This window comes from Crassostrea angulata, chromosome 2 (assembly GCF_025612915.1).
Source record: "Crassostrea angulata isolate pt1a10 chromosome 2, ASM2561291v2, whole genome shotgun sequence".
NCBI classification, from domain to species: domain Eukaryota; kingdom Metazoa; phylum Mollusca; class Bivalvia; order Ostreida; family Ostreidae; genus Magallana; species Magallana angulata.
In genome coordinates this window covers 6,541,926-6,562,870 of record NC_069112.1, presented here as the reverse complement: position 1 = coordinate 6,562,870, position 20,945 = coordinate 6,541,926, and the positions used below count along the sequence as shown (strand labels likewise).

Sequence of the window (20,945 nt, the reverse complement as noted above, 5' to 3'; positions counted from 1 at the left end):
ACAGAAATCTAAAAGTTCAACATCAATTATTCCTAGTGCTTCTATGACGGCATGAAATTTGACTATTTCCTGCATTTTCTCAAAAGCATTACAATTTATTCAAATTTTCTTTATATTTAAGAGTAAGGGGTATAAAGCGCAATGTTGCTCCAAAACCATTTTGAAATATATCAATATTCATATTATTTGCATATCATGTAAGAAAAATGTGTTGGAATAAGCTTGCGCTCGATATTTTTCTTTTAAAAAATGATAGGAAATCCTCAATTTTTTTTACTAAAATTGGTACTTTTTGTGAAATAAGCTATTTTTTGATATACCATGTGTTTCTCATGACTTCGATTAGACAATTTTTCTTCATAAACATTATAACCTATATTTTAGCCGATTTCTAAAGCTCTATTTATAACTTTAAAATTATGGGCATTAAAACCCTTTATCCTGCAGAAAGTTATTTGCGTAAATCACCGTAATTTTTAGGATTTTCATATTGTGGATATTCAATTTACAGTAATTACAGTTAATCCCATTATCAAATGTGATTGTGACGTCAGAGTTCACGTCAGTTTAGTGTTGTCTGGGTCTTTAAGGTATCTCACTCCTCACGTTTTGATTTCATTTGATTTCATTTGATTTCATATATCTATTATCTATGCTACTATATAAAAATAAAAGACTTGACATTTTGGGCTTGAATACTGAGAAATCGGAGGAGTACTGTCTTTTGTTCTATATATTTTAAACATCGTTGGTACTTAAATATTTGCCATTTTCCTATTAAAACATGATGTTTATAAAATTACACATTCTATCTAGTTCTCAAAAGTTTTACTTTAATTCTCAGAGAACGCCAATTACAATGCTTTGAATTGCATTGTGGGTCGAAGTATTCTGATGTCAAAGGTTTTGAAGGATTAATATGCAGTAAAACAATTGTGACGTCACTCGACTGTACACGTATTTGAAAGTGTAAAGAGGTTAAAGGGTTGGTTTGTGGATAGCTGTGTACTTTGTGTCAGCAGTGTATTTACAATGAACCATAGTCATTGATTATTTTAATGCTTGTTGTCGTGAGAGCGTGAATAAAGGAACCATTTTTAGAGGAAATTGCTGGTCCGATAATAATTGGGCATTACTAGTCCGAGTAACTGGCCTCAAAACATCCTTTGAATGTGCAACTGGTCTAAATTTTCTATTCGAACACACTGCCGGTAGAGCTCACTTCGTTCGGGGTCGCTGGGCTTGCTATTCAATATCTTACTAAACACTTATAAACTGATTTCTTGAAAAACAGAAGGTGAAAAATTGACATTTGTTTCGTGCAAGTCTTTTAAAAAAATGAAAATAATGATATCAATATTTCATCAAGCTGAATTTTCCGGGAACAAACGCATTCCCATTCCATAATTTAAGATAATCTAATTTTATCTAGTGATCATTTAAGAAAAATTCAAAATTCAAAATTCCGAACAATTGCTGAAATTACTGCAATAAAAATAGAATGTTCAATGTGCGTGAAAAACAAGGTTCTGTTTCGCGGAATTTCTCATATTTTTTTCAATAATTACTACTGTTACAGACTTAATTACCATGATATGAAAATTTTGTCACAGCTACGTTATGCCGAATTCCTAGGCAGAAAATATATCAAAACATATCACTTAAAAGGATCAGATTTCGTTTAAGAAGAAGACAAACCATAGAGTAGGGAATAGATTACCCTTTTCTGAAAATAAAAAACGATTGTTTTTTTTAAAATAATAATTATGGTATTTTTTTGTTTCAGACTTCTGTTCCATTAATAGTAAATGCTATAGTGACGGTCAAACACAGTTAGGAAAAGACTGTCTTGTCTGCCAACCCAACTCGTCGAGAACAAACTGGACACTGAAGAATGGTTATTGATACGTCTAATGTCATTTTTAAGTTGAGAAAACTTTTAAAGTAAAAGAATTTTTTCCAGATATTGATGGATTACTTGGTTTAGAATCTACGGTGTTAATTTGATTACAGCACGATTTAATTTGTACAAACTGTTTTAAATTATACAACAGAGTCAACTTGTTTGTTCGAGAAATAATTGCAATAACTGTATTTCACAATTCACTACCTGATAATAGAGGCGTGATTTATGCCTAGGCAATCTAAATCGTATAAGCTATTTTATTTATACAATACTGTCGTTTTTTGCAATGGTATTGTTGGTATTATGAAACGGTGTTGAAATACTTTTCTTCCTTAAACGCATTTGCCAAAAATTTATTTTCTAGATCACTGCTTGATACATGACTTGTGCTTTAAGTATGGCCAATCTAATGAATCCAATCCGTGTCAACTATGCAATACATCACAAAGCAAGGACTCCTGGACAGAAAACCCTGGTATGATTCCTCCATGAATATTTCTATATTTTGAAATTGTTTCAATCTAATTTACCAATTCCTTTATTGCAATTCTAGAATTTTAGGCGTATAGGTTACAGATTAGTATCACGTTTAATAATTAACGATTGTTATTTTCCTTAATTCATAACTTTATTTTGTCGTAGCTTTCTGCTCCATTAATGGTATGTGCTACAATGAGAGTCAAACACAGGTAGGAAAAGATTGTCTTGTCTGCCAGCCAAATTCAACGAGAAGCAACTGGACATTGAAAAATGGTTAAGTGATATTTTTATAGATTTTTGTCCAAATAATATGTTTTTTCATGTTTTTAAACTTACTTGGTTGAAAATTACACATGCTATATCATCCACAGCCTACTGTAGATTTTTGCAATGGCATTGTTGAAATTATGGAGCTGTTTGCAAATAGTTTCGGTCTATTCAAAATATATTGCAATACCCGTCTTTTATAGATCACTGCTTCATTAAAGAGTTGTGCTTTCTGGATGGCTATTCTAATGATTCCAATCCTTGTCAACTTTGCAATACATCACAAAGCAAACACTCTTGGGTGGAAAACCCTGGTATGTTTACTCTTTAAATATATCAATATTTTGTTAACGTACTGATTTTCATATACCATGTTTTTGATTCTTATCCCAGCTGTGAGGGATTTGAGATAGATGAAAATCATCATATTCTTTTTCCATTTTTATATGCATGGATGTATACTTATTCATTAATGATTGATATACATATAGAGACTGGTAATAAGTGTTAATTTTTAGGTAAAAGATTAAATCTATAATCAATTTGCTGATGCTCTTAATATATTCTACAGGGGATGACGATGTACCAGCATTGACATATAATGTCAAAATTAGGATACGTTCCTAATGTTTGTATTTTTGTTGGAAACGTCATGTTTATGTATTTTTTTTTTCTTTACGTAGACCATTAAAAAAGAAAAAAAAGAAACAATCTCACTACTCTATATTTAACCAACATTTTTAGAAATGAAAAAAAAGTTTTAGAAAAATAAAAAAAAAGGACATTCCTTAAATTCCCCCCCCAAAAAAAAAATACCTTTCTATTAATGTAAATACGATACAACTCTAAAATACTGCTCAACAAATACATAATAAGCTCTAATTGCGACAATGAATTCGTTATTCCCTTCGCAAACACCAGGCGCCACAAAGCCCCATGTTACATTTTTTTTTCAGCATGACAATTTTTCTAATAATAGATTTTTGTTTACATTGAACAAATTATATATAGCAGACCCAATTAATACTTCAAAATTAATTTCAGTCTATATAAACTTCACACTGTACTTAGGTAGCTTAATTAATTAATGATGAAAAATGACATAAAAAAATAAGATCCGGTAAAATATTATATTAAGAGTAAAAACAATAGTGTCAGACTTATTAGTACTTGTCAGTACTTCTCTCAGTTTTTAGTACCGTTAGTAGAAAGTGTCAGTACTTCTCTTAGTTTATCAGTACTTTCTGAGTTCTTCAGTAGTTCTCTAAGTTTATCAGTATTGTCTAAGTTTATCAGTACTTTTCTAAGTTTATCAGTACCGTCAGTAAAAACTCAGTACTTTTCTAAGTTTATCAGTAATGTTAGTACATTGTCAGTAAATGTCGAAGTTTACTAGAAAAAATGGGAATGTCAGTATTTTTATGATTAAGTATAGAAAGGATTTTAATTCTTAGCATAACAGGTTCAGTCTTATGTAGTTCAAAGTATTTAAGGTTGGTCGCGGGTTTGCTTTCGTCATCAAATTCTGTACGCAATTTTTTGGGCCGTTTTGTGCAAATTTGTTTATGACGTCATAACGGATACATCTCAAGTTTCCTGCATTACGCTCTAAACACAAAACTCGGGGTGATAATAAAGTTATCATTTATATATATGCCGTTAATACTAGACAGTAGTAATCATTCATATTTATTCTCTGCGAAACAAAAAAGGAAGTGCACATTGAATGCAACACATTATAATTATGCAGATCATCAGCAAGAATTGGAGCGTTCTTTTTCAGTCTATGTAAAAGTTCAAACTGTAATTAAAAACCAGCGGTGTAGTTTCAAACTTGTAACACATGAGAGAGAGAGAGAGAGAGAGAGAGAGAGAGAGAGAGAGAGAGAGAGAGAGAGAGAGAGTAAAATATTTTGATTCTCGCCTCGGCAATGATTTTTTAGCAGTTGATTAGTTATTAAATCAATATATAATGATATAATATATCAATAATATATTATTATTACATGTAACTATTTTTCCCGAAAATAGGGAAGAGCACAGTCGGGGAATTCATTTTTCTTAGTTGTGAAGATCTTGATAAGCAGAATAATTGCCCGGAGCTTACAAATAGCAACCGTTTCTACCTTCGAGATTATATACATTAGGTCTAACTTATATTGCGACCAAGCAAATTAACAGGGAAATGCACTTACTAACAAATTTGATTATCCTTTCCCTCCGTGATTTTAAATATTTAAAATATTATACTCTGCATCATCTGATTTAGAATAAGACTGTAAAAGCTAGCTTTTCTGGTTAATAATATTTTAATATCAACAGAACAGATCTCTTCCTGTACAAAAGTTTTGGATTCATGATAAAAATATGTTTAATCTCGACCTCTATCATATTCTCAAAAAGTTCACTTTTTAAAGAAAGATATGTGCTTCAGCAAGTTTATTATGGTAGGTGGTCTAATCACTAGGAAAATTGTCACTTTTACTGTTACAGAGTTATATGTAGGAACGTGGCCATATATGGATGGATGTAAAATATTTTCTCTTTTCTGTAATTTTGTGGACAACAATTATGTAAAAAGAATTTGCATCGTACTAAGCTTACAACCTTAAATCTGTAAAATCTTTAGCAGTCCTGAGTTTAGTTTTTAAATGATTGCATCACTTAGTAAGTGGAACATGTTTAACATTTTTGACGTCGTAATCATGACGTCAAATACCGAAATGCGACAATTTTTGGTAGAATAATCAGAAACATAAAATAAAATAGCAAAACGTCTAGTGAGAACACATATCATTTTTTTTACATAAATCATTTGTAAATCACGTTTTCTTTACACATAGAAACCGTTGATAAATTCGTCTAAATTGTTTAGAAGCTATTTGCAATTTAAAAACAAAAACTCCATCTCGAATATAAAGAGAAATATGCTCATTTTCCTATATATTTCATTAGAAAAGCGTCAAAACAGCACTACAAACGATACTAAGTTTAGAGCGGAGTTGCATACAAATAGCTTAGGCAAATTTGATATAAATTTATATAATGAACTGTGTATCCTTAATAGCGATTTAACAAATTTTCAGGGTATGTTTTCTCGTGAGATTTTTATGGGGTAAACCCGCGACCCACCTTAAGACAGTGCAACTGAATGAATATCATGAAATGTAACAAAATACAGTGTGTATTGATAAGGAAAAAATTCAGCATATCTATACATTTTGAGGACGGCCCTATAATTTTTTTAATGATCTTAAATGCAGGTCATAGGAGTCCTGGATAATGAGTTCTAACATTTTATCATCAAATATATATTTATAATTTATCTTGTTTTATGAATGGCAAATGCCACGAATTCAAGTCATGATACAACATAAATTATCGAGATAGCTATCCAAATAAAAAGTCAGTGTCGATCAAGAAAGTAAAAGGTTATCTCGACTTGACGAGATAGTTATCTTGACTTTATGTGATATGCTATGTTGACGAAAAATTATGTGGATTGCAGAAACATGCCACCATAGTATTAAGCAGTATCACTCAAAAATGGTCAGATTTCGTAAAAAAAAAAAAAAATAATAAGAATAACTAGACACGATCTTTTTGCGAGCAGCGGGGAGGTCTTCCGTCTGATTTTAGAATTTGATATATATGTTTGATCTTGATTCTGCTATTTAACAGCTACATGTATATATAATTTAGAATAGAAAAACTGTAAAAGCTTTGTGGAACAAGTGTTTAGTTATTCATCACCTTCTTGAGATATCTGGTAAAAAAGTTTTAGGGGCTGGTACCTTATCTCCTTTTTGGAGCCTCTAAACCGAATTTTAAAGGTTGCATGTTGTTCAGTACATCATTTTAGGCATCTTTTATTCTATACAGTATAACAATTTTTAAAAAAAAAAAATTCTGAGATATAAGTGATCAATCTTTTGGACTTTTGACCCCTACAAACCCCTGATTACATAAAACATTAAAAAAATCGATATACTGTTAGGCAACATAAATGTAAGATAAACATATTTGCTTCTTTAATATATTATAAAATATCCCTCAATGAAGAGCTTAAGGAAAAAGACTTAAGAGCCCTCTAGGTCCCTAATATTGGGGAAAACCCCCTTTCACTTGATATCAAATGAAAAATATTTTAAATATAAACATTTTTTTCATTACACTGCTTAACAAAGCATTTTTTCAAAAAAGAGATAAACATAGAAAACCTCGACAAATTATGACGTCTTTTAAGTCTTAATTTCCGGGTGCAGGCGAGCTTCGACGCTTTTGGCGATAGATATGATTTTAAATCTTCATGCACAATCACTAAAATAACGATATCTCAAAACTAGAAGTGACGTCATCAATAAAGTTTTTGGTTCAGATCGCTAAGTTTCATGAAAATCGATCGAGCAGTTTTCGAGACCTTGCGTGCACAAAATTTGTCAGAAAAAAAAAATAGAAGAATAGGGAAAAAGAAACAAAGCAATAACAATAAGGTCTTCCGTTGGAAACAGAAGACCTTAACTATATATGTGAGAGATTACCATTTTTAAAAATTATTATGACTGCTATTTTTTTTTAAATTATTTATTGTGTTTTCCTTCTTTCAGACTTTTGCTCCATGAATGGTACATGCTATAATAAGGGTCAAACACAGTTAGGAAAAGACTGTCTTTTCTGCCAACCAAATTCGACGAGAACCAACTGGACACTTAAAAAAGGTTAATAGATATTAACATTTAATTTCTAGTAAGATAATGCTGATTTAAAAACATATTAAAACACGTTCAACTTTTTGTTTTGTTTTATTATATGAGTTAAAAGAAAGATCAAGATGGCAATTTTAATCCCACCCTGCTTATATTCTTTGTTTGTTTGTTTGTTTTTTTTGTGTTATTGTTGTTGTTTTGTTTTGTTTATACTTGTTTTGTTCTTTTTTTTAAATGATGAAACGGTGTTCACCTACTTTCTTTTGTAAGTTATGTTTCTGGATACTGTCATTTATAGATCACTGTCTGATAAAAGAGTTGTGTTTTATGGATAACCAGTCTAATGAATCCAATCCGTGTCAACTTTGTAATACGTCACAAAACCAGGACTCTTGGACGGAAAACCCTCGTAAGTTAACTTTTCATATATTCTTGTGTTTTGTCAGAGCATGGATTTGCATGAACCAAGTTCTTCATTCCTTACCAGAGTTTCAAGATTAGAGGGGTTAGATTTTAATCATCGCCATCCTTATCCCATTTACACTAGTATCTGATGTTCATTGATTACTTATACATATATATAGTATACCGAGAAGTTTTTTGAAGTGGTTGATCAAACTAAATGTGGTTAATGTTTATAAGATATTCTAGACGGGATGAATATGCACCAATATTAATATCATAATTTTAAAACAAGGAAACAGTACAGACGTTCAGATAAAATAGTAGTTGCCATGTCTATATTCCTTGTTTGCGCAGGAAAAAAATAATTAAGGCGGATATTTTTTCATATTTCATCAACGCTTATCATGTTAAAAAGTTGTAATAAATAAAACAAAAAATCATGTTTTTTTTTTCTTTAAAGGGATTGCATTTCCGATTGAATTTTATACAATTACATAATCATATGGTACTGCTCATTTAACAACGCTTAAATTCCTTAAAGATTCACTGTAATTAAAGTATTACATATATAACGCAATATGTATTATAAACACACGCTCCTGCTTTTCGCAAAAACTCGTATAACATGTTAGGGAAACTGTTATTACTGTTGTAACAGCAAAAGATATAGTATCGATTAAATCTAAAAACATTGTTGTTTTGTTAAAATAGCAAACAGCATAAATTTAAAAACAATTGCGAAATTATTTTAAGATTCTGTACGATAGGAATACAAGGGGGAGAGAGAGAGAGGACAGAACTATAGCACTAAAAACTAGACAAATGATTGCTATCTTTTTCTTTATTTTAATTGTTTCATTATTGTTCTAGATTTTTGCTCTATTAACGGCACATGCTATAGTGACGGTCAAACAAACGAAGGAACAGACTGTCTTTTTTGCCAACCAAATTCAACGAGAACAAAATGGATATTGAAAAATGGTTAATAGTTATATAAATGTAGAATTTTATTAAGATCATGCTGCATTAAAACCCCAAAAAGAAAAATAATTTCTCCGTCCTGTCATTACCTTAATCGGTTGAAAGATGAAGTAAGCTATTATTATCACAACATACTTTAGGTTTTTAGCTCACCTGAACCGAAGGTTCAAGTGAGCTTTTCTGATCACCCGTTGTCCGTCGTCCGTCCGTCCGTCCGTCCGTCCGTCTGTCTGTCTGTCCGTCCGTCTGTAAACTTTTCACATTTTCAACTTCTTCTCAAAAACCACTGGGCCAAATTTAACCAAATTTGGTACAAAGCATCCTTATGGAAAGGGGGTTATAAATTGTTAAAATAAAGGGCACAGCCCCAGATAATTGCGAAACAGTAAGTTAAGGGTGCATGTCTTTAAAAATCTTCTTCTGAAGAACCACGGCACCAGAAATGCCAATATTTACACAAAAGCTTGTATATATAGTGAAGATTCTAAATTGTAAAAATCGTGACCCTCGGACCAAAACTGGGGCCCGAGGCGGGGTTCAAAGTTTAACATAGAAATACATAGGAAAATGTTTAAAAAATCTTCTTCTCAAGAACAACTGCACCAGAAATGCCAATATTTACACAAAAGCTTTTATATATAGTGAAGATTCTAAATTGTAAAAATGGTGACCCTCGGACCAAAACTGGGGCCCCAGGCGGGGTTCAAAGTTTAACTTAGAACAACATATGGAAAATGTTTAAAAAATGTTCTTCTCAAGAACCACTGCACAAGAAATGCCAATATTTACACAAAAACTTGTTTATATAGTGAAGATTCTAATTTGTAAAAATCGTGACCCTCGGACCAAAACTGGGGCCCCAGGCGGGGTTCAAAGTTTAACATAGAAATACATAGGAATTTTTTTTAAAAATCTTCTTCTCAAGAACCACTGCACCAGAAATTCCAATATTTACACAAAAGCTTGTATACATAGTGAAGATTCTAAATTGTAAAAATGGTGACCCTCGGACCAAAACTGGGGCCCCAGGCGGGGTTCAAAGTTTAACATAGAAATACATAGGAAAATGTTTAAAAATCTTCTTTTCGAGAACTACACTGCACCAGCAATGCCAATATTTGCACAAAAGCTTGTATATTTAGTGAAGATTTTAAATTGTAAAAATCGTGCCCCTCGGACCAAGACTGGGGCCCCAGGCGGGGTTCAAAGTTTAACATAGAAATACATAGGAAAATGTTTAAAAATCTTCTTCTCAAGAACCACTGCACCAGAAATGCCAATATTTACACAAAAGCTTGTATAAATAGTGAAGATTTTAAATTGTAAAAATCGTGCCCCTCAGACCAAGACTGGGGCCCCAGGCGGGGTTCAAAGTTTAACATAGAAATACCTTAGGAAAATGTTTAAAAAATCTTCTTCTCAAGAACCACTGCACCAGAAATGCCAATATTTACACAAAAGCTTGTAAGTATAATGAAGATTCTAAATTGTAGAAATCGTGACCCTCGGACCAAGACCGGGGCCCCAGGCGGGGTTCAAAGTTTAACATAGAACTACATATGAAAAATGTTTAAAAATTTTCTTCTCAAGAACCACTTCACCAAAAATGCCAATACATACACAAAAATTTGTATACATAGTGAAGATTGTAAAAATCGTGACCCCCGAACAAAAAGTGGGGCCCCAGTAGGGGTTTAGATTTTAACATATGTAGGAAAATGTATTAAAATCTTCTTCTCAAGAACTATAGTGCAACTGTTTGGGATATTACTATGCATACATGTACATCCTTAAATAATGTAGATTCAAAAAATTGTAACTCCCGGACAATTGATGGGCACCAAGAGGGGTTCAAAATTTAAACATTTTAAAAAACATAAAGGAAAAGTTTAAAAATTTTCTTCTCAAGAACTACAATGTTTTAGTTTGTGGAATTTCTATGCATGCATCCTTCGATTATGTAGATTCCTAATTGGTAAAATCGTGACCCCCGGACCAAGATGGGGTCAAAATTTATTAAAGAAATATAAAGGTAACATGTTAAAAAATCTTCTTCTCGAGAACTACAATGCTTCAATTTGTGAGATTACTATCATGCATACAACCTTGGATAATGAAGGTTCGACAGTTTTAAAATAGTGACCCCTGGACTAATACTAGAGACCCAAGATGGGTTTAAAGTTAAATGTAGAAGTACCGGTATATATGGAAAATGTTTAAAAATCTTCTTTTCGAGAACTACAATGCATCAATTTGTCAGATAACTACGTCAGCACCCTCAAATAGTGTAGATTCGAAATTATAAAAGCCGTGATCTCAATCTAATACTGGGGCCCCAAGAGGTGTTCAAAGTTTAGCATAGAAATATAGAGGGAAAATGTTGAAATTTTTTTTTCTAGGGAACTATAATGCTTCAGCTTGTGAGATAACTAGGCAAGCATCCTTAAATAATGTAGATTCCAAATAATTAAAACTTTAGCACTGGACTAATACTGTGGCCCCAAGAGGGGTTCAAAGTTTAACATAGAAAGATATATTGAAAATGTTTTTAAAAAGTTTTTCTCGAGAACTATAATGCTACAGTTTGTTAGATTACTATGCAAGGATCCTCAAATTGTGTAAACTCTAATGTAGTGGAACCAAGAGTTATCTTTCTTGTGTTCTGTACAGTCTGAGAGTTATTCCTCTTGAAGTGGAACTCTGCTATGTTCAGTTTTTCAGGTTGTGTACGTGCGGTCCCACCGCAGTGCTTCACATTTTCATTCCTATGTTACTATTTATGTTGTTCAAGCCAACCATAAACCTCGGACCATAACTGGGTCCCCAGAAAGGGGTTCAATGTTTAAAATAGAAAAAGCATATGCTACGAAATGTAATGTTACAAGGAGCTGCTGTTCAGGTGAGCGATGTGGCCCATGGGCCTCTTGTTTAAAATTGTATTGAAATTATTAAGAGAGCTCAATTACTTTTCTTGTGAAATTGTATTTGCGATAATTGACATTTTCTAGATCATTGCCTGATTAATGAGTTATGTTTTATGAATGGCCAATCTAATGACTCCAATCCGTGTCAACATTGCAATACCTCGCAAAGCAAGGACTCTTGGACTGAACACCCTGGTATGATACTCTGTGTATATACCAATGTTTTGTTATCGTTTTTACCAGTATTTTGCATTTGTATCGATTTCCATTTGTCCGGTTTTTCAATTTTGAACCACGATTTCAATGATAGGAATTAGATAAAATATAATCATCGTAATTTTTTTTCTATATACACAGTTTTGTGCAATTTGTCATTTTAAAGAAAAAAGAAAATAATTACTGTCGTTATTGAACAAGCAGCATTAATTTAAAACTTATTACCAGAATATTTTCAGATTATGTGAGATTTAGAATACAGGGAAAATATAGAGGAGAGAAAAAATAAGCATTGTCAGATTAGATTAGTAATTGCTTCATTTTTCGTTAAATAATATCTTTCCTTTTCGTTGTTCTAGATTTTTGCATCATAAACGATACCTGTTATAGTAACGGACAAAGACAATTCGGAAAAGACTGTCTTGTCTGCCAACCAAATTCAACAAGAAACACTTGGACATTGAAAAATGGTTAATTAATATTTAAAAATGAATTTTCGTTTAGAGCATGCCTTTTAAAGTAAACATAAAACTGTTTTGTCGTGTCATTAGCCTAATGGGTCAAAAAATTAAGTGTGCTATTTTAATCACAGCATTATATATTGCAATGGCATTTATAAAATTAATAAACGACATTGAACTTAAACTTGTTTCCTATTGAAAATATATAATTGCGATAACGGTCTTTTATAGATCATTGCCTGATACACGATATCTGCTTGATGAATGGCCGATCTAATGAATCCAATCCGTGTCAATATTGCAATGCGTCACAAAGCAAGGACTCTTGGACGGAAAACCCTGGTTTGTTTACTCTATAAATTTACCAGTCTTTTGTATACGTTATGGTTCTTATATACAAGGTTTTTTATTTCAATTTTAAAATTTCAAGCGTGGGGGATAGGGGTTACATGAGTAAAAAATGTATAGTTTTTCTATGCCTTACTTATGTACAGATGACTCTTAACATTATTGATAACCTAAAGAAGAAATAAAATATACTGGGAAGTATTAAAGGGGCATGGTTACGATTTTGGTCAAAAATCATTTTCCCGCTTTAAATGTTAATAATGCTTCAATATGGCGATTTTAATAGGTAATTAAAAGGTGTCATTTGTTGACTTATAAGCGAGTTACAGAGCTTACAATGCATTGTTTTGTAAACAAAGCTTTTGTTAACATTTTAAATGTTTAAGACAAATTTCATGTTTTAGACCTAAAATGTATATGTTAAAGGTTAGAAACGGTTTATTGATGCATAAATTAAATAAGAGGATACACAAATAACCTTGAAAAAGACGTTTAACTTGTTAACTGAACCTATCTTAACAAACACAGGACAATAGCCTTGTTTACGTGTCAAAGAATTGTGAGCCCCGTATCTTTCTTAAAACTTTATGCCCGACTCTCAAATATCATTTGATCATTAGAAATGCATTCCTAAAGCATTAAAATATTAATTTTAGACTTGATGGGATTAGAATAACGTTAGTAAAGAGAAAGAAAGACAAACATCTGATAAGATTTATGATTGTTATCTTTTTTACATGACCTTAGTTTCGTTGATCTAGATTTCTGCTCCATAAATGGCGCATGCTACAGTGACGGCCAAACAGAAGTAGGAAAAGACTGTATTGTCTGCCTACCAAATTTTACAAGAAGCAACTGGACAGTGAAAAAAGGTGAAATAGTATTTGTAAATATTTTATTTAAAATGTATTCTTAAAAAAAAACACTTTAAAAGGTCATCAACTTTTTTTATCATATATGAACGCTTACCTGGATGAAAAATAAATAAAACTTTTTCGGCACAATGTTCTTAAGTTTTTCACAATTGTATTATGTTAATGATTCAAATAATTAAAGATGTTCATCTTTTGTTTGTTTAGGATATAATTGCGATAACTGTTTTTTATAGATCGGTGCCTGATAAATGAGTTGTGCTTTATGGATAACCAATTGAATGAATCCAATCCGTGTCAATATTGCAATACGTCACAAAGCAAATACTCTTGGACGGAAAACCCGGGTATGTTAACTTTGTGTTTATACCCATGTTTGTTAATTTATTAATTTCCATTTACCAGATTTTTCAATTTTAATCCTAGAATTTCCTTGTTGAGAGGTAGATAAAATCATCATAATTCGTATACAATTAATATATGCACACATGCATCTGGATCCTGTTGAGAATCAATATACGTGCTACGTATACTAAATAATATTTATCATCGAGAAGTAAATCAAGCTTAATCATTATGTGCTTGATGTTTATAAGGTTTTCTAGTCATAAAAAAGATATACCAGTATTGAAATTATAATGTCAAAATTAAAGTGCATTACAGATGATCAAATACAAATAGTAAACGTCTTATTAAAAGGATCGTCCTTACGTTAAAAACAGTTTTTTTTATATTTCATCAACACTTAAAAACAGAATAAGATAGATTCTAATGACAAATAAAATACAAAAGACCGATTCCTGTTTTGCGTCATGAATAATATTTTACAAAGTAAAAAATAATTACTGTCGTTAATGAAACAATTATCGTATCGAGAAAACCTTAGTTTATTATTGTTTTCATTATACACCAAACGTGATAAATAAAAACATATTACATGGTTATTTTCAGATTTTGTGAGATTGGAAGACAGGCAAAAAAAATACAGAAGGAATAAACATTATCTTAATAGACCAGTGATTACTACTTTTACTTAAACTGACGTCTTTCATTTTCTTTGTTCTCGATTTCTGCTTCTTTAATGGTACATTATAGTGACAGTCAAACAACAGTAGGAAATGACTGTTTTGTCTGCCACCCAAATAAAAACAAAATGTAACCAAAAAAAAAAAAAAGAAAAGAAAAAGAAAGAAAAATAAAATAAAAAAGTCTCTGAAACTTTTTTTTCTACCCCCCCCCCCCCCTCAAAAAAAAATCTTATTGGATAATATCAAATTTCAGAATCATATAGTACTGCTCATTTAATAGAGAGTGACTTCCTTCAAAAATCACAACAATAAAGTTTTAGATATATAACGCTATATGTAGCTGAAACGCAAGCGCCTGTTTTCCACAATTACTCGGATTATAAGTTAAGGAAACTGTAATTACTGTCATAACAGAAAAAGAAATCGTTTCGATCAAATCTAAAACCATCGCAGTTGTTAACAAAGCAAGCAGCATGAACATTTAAACAATTGTATGATTACTTAAGATTTTGTGAGATTGGAATACATGGACAATGACAGAAGACAGAAAAATTAAACATTATCAGATGAGACCAATGATTGCTATCTTTTTTTGGAATATATATTATCCTTGTTCTTTTAGATTTCTGCTTTATAAATGCTACATGCTATAGTGACGGTCAAACAAAACTGGGAAAAGACTGTCTTTTCTGCCTACCAAATTCAACGAGAACAAACTGGACATTGAAAACTGGTAAACAGATATTTAAATATTATTTTTTCTAAAGATCTTATCGATTAAAAAACACCATAGAGTAAACGTTATTCTTGTTTGTCCTGTTTTTCTAACTTACTTATTTGGAAGATCATGTTAGTTTTTTTTTATTACATCATGGTTTCATTTTTACAACTCATTTTTCTTTTCTCAAATGCCTAAACAATGTTTAACTTGTTTTCTATTCCCGAAATAATTGTGGGTAATGTTGTTTATAGATCACTGCCTGATTAACGAGTTGTGCTTTAAGAATGGCCAATCTAATGAATCCAATCCGTGTCAACATTGCAATGCGTCACAAAGCAAAGACTCTTGGACGGAAAACCCTGGTATGTTAACCTTTGTATTTACCAGTCATTGATTCGCATGAACCAAGTTCTTCATTTCCTAATCAGACTTTCAGAAATAAAGGGATACGGTTAAAGTCATCGTCATCTTTATCCCAATTACAGTAGTATTTAATGTTTATTGATGACTAATACACATACAGAGTATACCGAGAAGTGGTTCTTATGAAGCAGTAGATCAAGCTTAATGATTATAAGATATTTTTTTCGTTGGGATGAATATTTACCAATATTAAAATTACGTTAAAACAAAGACACAATACAGATGTTCAAATAAAATAGTAATCGCCATATCTATATTACTTGTTTAAGCAGGGAAATATGTAATTCAGGTGGACTTTTTTTCATATTTCATCAACACATATAATGATAAAAATTGTAATAAATAAAAAGAAAATTCCCGGAATTTTTTTCGTAAAAGAAATTGCATTTCCGATTGAATATTATAAAAGTACAGAATCATATGGTACTGCTCATTTAACAAAGCTTAAATGCCTTGAAAATACACTACAATTAAAGTATTACATATATATATTGCAATATGTATTTGGACCAAACGCACATGTTTTCCGCAAAAACTTGTATTATGATTAAGGAAATCTGTATTTACTGTTGTAACAGAAAAAGATATCTAATTGACTAAACCCAAAAACATTGATGCGTTGTTAAAATAGCAAACAGCATAAATTTTAAAACAATTACGAATTTACTTTAAGATTTTATTAGATTGGAGGACATGGAGGAAAGACAGAGGACACATAAAAAAAATAGCACTAAAAACTAGACCAATGATTGCTATCTTTTCGTTTATTTTAATTGTTTCATTGTTGTTCTAGATTTCTGTTCTATTAGCGGCACATGCTATAGCGACGGTCAAACAAACGAAGAAACAGACTGTCTTTTCTGCCAACCAAATTCAACGAGAACAAAATGGACATTGACAAATGGTTAATAGTTATATAAATATAAACTTTTATTAAAATAATGCTGAATTAAAACCCAAAAAATAATTTTCGTTTGTCTTATCATTACCTTGATTGGTTGAAAAATAATGTACGCTAATTTAATCATAACATACTTTGGTATTTTTCAAATGTATTAATAAAATTATAAACGGAGCTCATTTTTTTCTGTTTAAGTTGTATTTGCAATAATTGTCTTTTATAGATCACTGCCTGATTCATGAGTTATGCTTTATGAATGGCCAATCTAATGACTCCAATCCGTGTCAACTCTGCAATACCTCGCAAAGCAAGGTTTCGTGGACAGAAAACCCTGGTATATTTACTCTGTGTATATACCAATCTTTTGTAATTGTATTTACCAGTGTTTTGCATTCGTATCGATTTTTATTCATCCGGTTTTTCAATTTCGAACCAAGAATTTCAAAGATAGGAATTCGATAAAAAAAAAATTCACCGTAATTCTTTTTTGCGCAATTTTAATTTTTCAGAGGGGAGAAAATCATTACTGTCGTTATTTAACAAGCAGCATCATTTTAAAACTTATAACCAGATATTTTCAGATTATGTGAGATTTAGAATACAGTGGAAAAAAAAGAAGAAAAGGGCTATTGTCAGATTAGATATGTAATTGCTTCCTTTTTCTTTTAATATTGTCTTTCATTTTCGTTGTTCTAGATTCTTGCATCATTAACGGTACATGTTATAGTAACGGACAAAGACAATTCGGAAAAGACTGTCTTGTCTGCCAACCAAATTCAACAAGAAACACTTGGACATTGAAAACTGGTTAATATATATTCAAAAACCAATTTTCGTTAAGGTCGTGCCTCTTAAAGTAAACATAAAACTGTTTTGTCGTGTCATTAGCTTAATAGGCTAAATAATCAAGTGTGCTTTTTTAATCACTCCATGCTTTAGTATTTTGCATTGGTATTTATAAAATTGATAAACGGCATTGAACTTGTTTTCTATTGAATATGTATAATTGCGATAGCAGTCTTTTATAGATCATTGCCTAATACATGAGTTCTGCTAGATCACATCATGGTTTGGTTATTACAACTCATTTTTCTTTTCCTAAATTCTTATACAATGTTTAATTTGTCTTGTATTCCCGAAATAATTGTGGATAATGTTGTTTATAGATCACTGCCTGATTAACGAGTTGTGCTTTAAGAATGGCCAATCTAATGAATCCAATCCGTGTCAACATTGCAATGCGTCACAAAGCAAGGACTCTTGGACAGAAAACCCTGGTATGTTTACTCCGTATATATACTAAAGTTTTGTAATCGTATCGGTTTCCGTTTACAAGGTCTTTTGATTTCAAATCAAGAATTTTAATAGTGGAACTTAGATTTAAGAAAATCATCGTAATGCTATCCCATTAGCAAATACACACTTGCATCTGATTTATATTGATTATCAGTATACAAATAAAAGATACTGAGATATATTCATCATGAAGTGGTAGATCAAACTCAATGATTATTTTGTCGATGTTTAAATTATATTATATTTTGGATAAACATATACTAGTATTGACAATAAAATGTCAAAATTTAGGATACAATGCCGATGTTGGGATACAAATAGGAAAACGTCATACGTATATTCTTTACGAAGAAAAAATATATAAAGCAATAGAACTAATTATATATATTAACAACATCTACAACAAGGAAAAATAATAGATTGTACCGGGGTAAAAATCTAAAACTTTTTTTTTACAAATCCATGTTTGATTGTATAATGCAAAACTGATAGAGTTAGGTATATTGCTCAGTTACTAGAGAGTGTTTTCCCTAAACAATCTCTCATATTTGATTTCTCACAAAATATGCATTTCCCACTAGTTAACTATAAAACGACAGAATTACATGCATTGGGTAGTATCTATCCAAGGGAAAATCAATCCCCAAAACCATTTGAGCTTTATAAATATTAAGCTAAATGTACCTGACACAGAGGTCCCATCTGATTATGCATATTTCTGAAAAGAACTACTTCTATTACAAAAACAATATATAAACAATAATGCACAAATCAAAACTATTGAACAGATTATTATTAAATTTTGTGAGATTAGAAAAAAGATGTGAGAATAACAAAAAAACATCTACAAATAAAATGCGTCAACTGATTATTTTCAGATTTTGTGAGATAAGAAGAAAACAGTAAAACAAAAAATGGAAGAATGAATAGATCAGCAATATCTGATTATAATTATGATTGCTATTATGTTTTTTTACATTCATTATTTTATTGTCCCTGTGTCAGACTTCTGCTCCATCAATAGTACATGCTATAGTGCCGGTCAAACACAAGAAGGAAAAGAATGTCTTGTCTGCCAACTAAATTCGTCGAGAATGAAGTGGTCACTTAAGAATGGTTAAAAGATATTTGAATATTGTTCTTATAAAGATCTTGCTAGATTAGGGAACTCATAATATTAAACATTATACTTGTGTGTCTTGTTTTATTAGCTTACTTGGTTAGCTATTTTGTCATATCATGGCTTGATTTTTACAATTCATTTTATTTCATTAAACTAGACTTTGACCCATGCGTGCACGGGTTTACATTGCATATGATACCGGGCATTTACGAAATAGATACATCGACACACCGTATTTAAGACATTAACATTACCAAACTTTAAGCCCACAATAATGCCATTTTACTACATTCTGCACATCTAGAATAATCTAACTATGTCTCGAAACATGCTTTCACCACAGTTAAAATGCCACCAATATACCCGTGATGTATCGCAGAAAATTGCAGAATTGCTTCAAAACTTTGTTGGAGAAAACTAAAGAAGTTGCATTGAAAATAACAGTCAAATTTTTCTTAACAAACCATTTTGAAGCTGTAAATACCTCTCATATATATAATTCATATAATAGAAAAATTCATCAATTTTTTACAAACGTTTTGGTTGCTCCCTTCAAACTTACACACCATATTGACATTCGTAACTCTCGGGCTTTTTCATAGTAAATGCACTGTGTTAGAGTTATCTCTGAAGTTATCTATGAAGCGGTGTTTAATTATTTTTTCTTTTGTTTGAGTAAATATTATAACTGTCTATTATAGATTACTGCCTGATAAACGAGTTGTGCTTTAGAAATGGCCAATTTAATGAATCCAATCGGTGTCAACTTTGCAATGCATCACAAAGCAAGGACTTTTGGACGGAAAACCCTGGTATGTTTACTATATTAACTATTTGTAGACGTGTCGATTGTCGAATTTCTTATTTCAAAATGTCAGTGGGGAAGGGGATAAGGTTTGATAAAATTCTATGTAATTTTTACCCCATTACACATGCACACGTGAATCTAAATTTTATAATATTTTTTTCTAGTCTGAACACTTTTTCACTATAAAGTTTTTCCTTTCTTCAAAAAATGCATATCCAGTAAATTCTTTTAACCACAGACTCATATGGCACCGTTCATTTAGCAGAGAGTGAAATTCCTGAAAAATCACTACAACTAAAGCATTACAGATGTTACGTTATATATACATGAAACACAAGCTCCTGTTTTTCGCAATATCTTATCTTATAAATTAGATCAAATAATGTTGCTGTCGTTAAGATACGTTATTGTGTCAAGAAAATAAAATACATCGTTGTTTTGTTAAATCAGCAAGCAGCAGAAACATTAAAACAAATTACTAGATTACTTACATTTTGTAAGATTGGAAGACGGGGAAAAAGAATAAGGACAAAAAATGGCTATATCATTCTAGCTTTATGATTAGTATCTTTTTTATTTATTTGTTTTATTATTGTTGTTTTAGATTTCTGCCTTATTAATGGTACATGCTTTGGTGACGGTCAAACGCAGGTAGAGCAAACCTGTCTTGTCTGCCAACCAAATTCAACAAGAACCACCTGGACATTAAAAAATGGTTAAATGATATTTTGATATCAGTTTTTTAAGGGAATTGGACACGATTGAGATCAAATATTTTTATTTTTTGTGTATAAAATTGTTTACTGGTGCATATTAAATGATTGACCAAAACATTGAATGTTAAAGTCAAGTAACAAGCGAGAAACAGAGGTAAAAATTGGTTGTTATGTAAATATAGCTCGAGTCTTATAGTTTTTTTTTTTTACAAAAAATGTGATGTAGAATTTTACAATTTTTAGAAAAAGGACATGTTAAAAAACAATTCAAACGAACCCAATATCTTCATAAATACTAGTATAAAAAAAAGATTCATTTGATTGAAACTTACACCAAACAACACATATGTAAAAACAAAAATG

At 31.1% G+C, this 20,945-nt stretch overlaps 1 protein-coding gene across 1 annotated transcript in view; it reads left to right on the top strand.

The window, feature by feature from the left end:
* Positions 1-20,945, top strand: part of LOC128172047 (uncharacterized) — a 114,800-nt gene that overhangs the window by 80,036 nt on the left and 13,819 nt on the right. Inside the window, exons 26-46 of the mRNA XM_052837818.1 lie at positions 1,787-1,897; positions 2,271-2,381; positions 2,549-2,659; positions 2,857-2,967; positions 7,261-7,371; positions 7,658-7,768; positions 8,635-8,745; positions 11,754-11,864; positions 12,245-12,355; positions 12,578-12,688; positions 13,456-13,566; positions 13,803-13,913; positions 15,217-15,327; positions 15,567-15,677; positions 16,532-16,642; positions 16,863-16,973; positions 17,336-17,446; positions 17,806-17,916; positions 18,941-19,051; positions 19,760-19,870; positions 20,471-20,581. Coding sequence (XP_052693778.1) covers positions 1,787-1,897; positions 2,271-2,381; positions 2,549-2,659; positions 2,857-2,967; positions 7,261-7,371; positions 7,658-7,768; positions 8,635-8,745; positions 11,754-11,864; positions 12,245-12,355; positions 12,578-12,688; positions 13,456-13,566; positions 13,803-13,913; positions 15,217-15,327; positions 15,567-15,677; positions 16,532-16,642; positions 16,863-16,973; positions 17,336-17,446; positions 17,806-17,916; positions 18,941-19,051; positions 19,760-19,870; positions 20,471-20,581 — 2,331 coding nt within the window. The remainder of the gene's footprint in view (positions 1-1,786; positions 1,898-2,270; positions 2,382-2,548; positions 2,660-2,856; positions 2,968-7,260; positions 7,372-7,657; positions 7,769-8,634; positions 8,746-11,753; positions 11,865-12,244; positions 12,356-12,577; positions 12,689-13,455; positions 13,567-13,802; positions 13,914-15,216; positions 15,328-15,566; positions 15,678-16,531; positions 16,643-16,862; positions 16,974-17,335; positions 17,447-17,805; positions 17,917-18,940; positions 19,052-19,759; positions 19,871-20,470; positions 20,582-20,945) is intronic.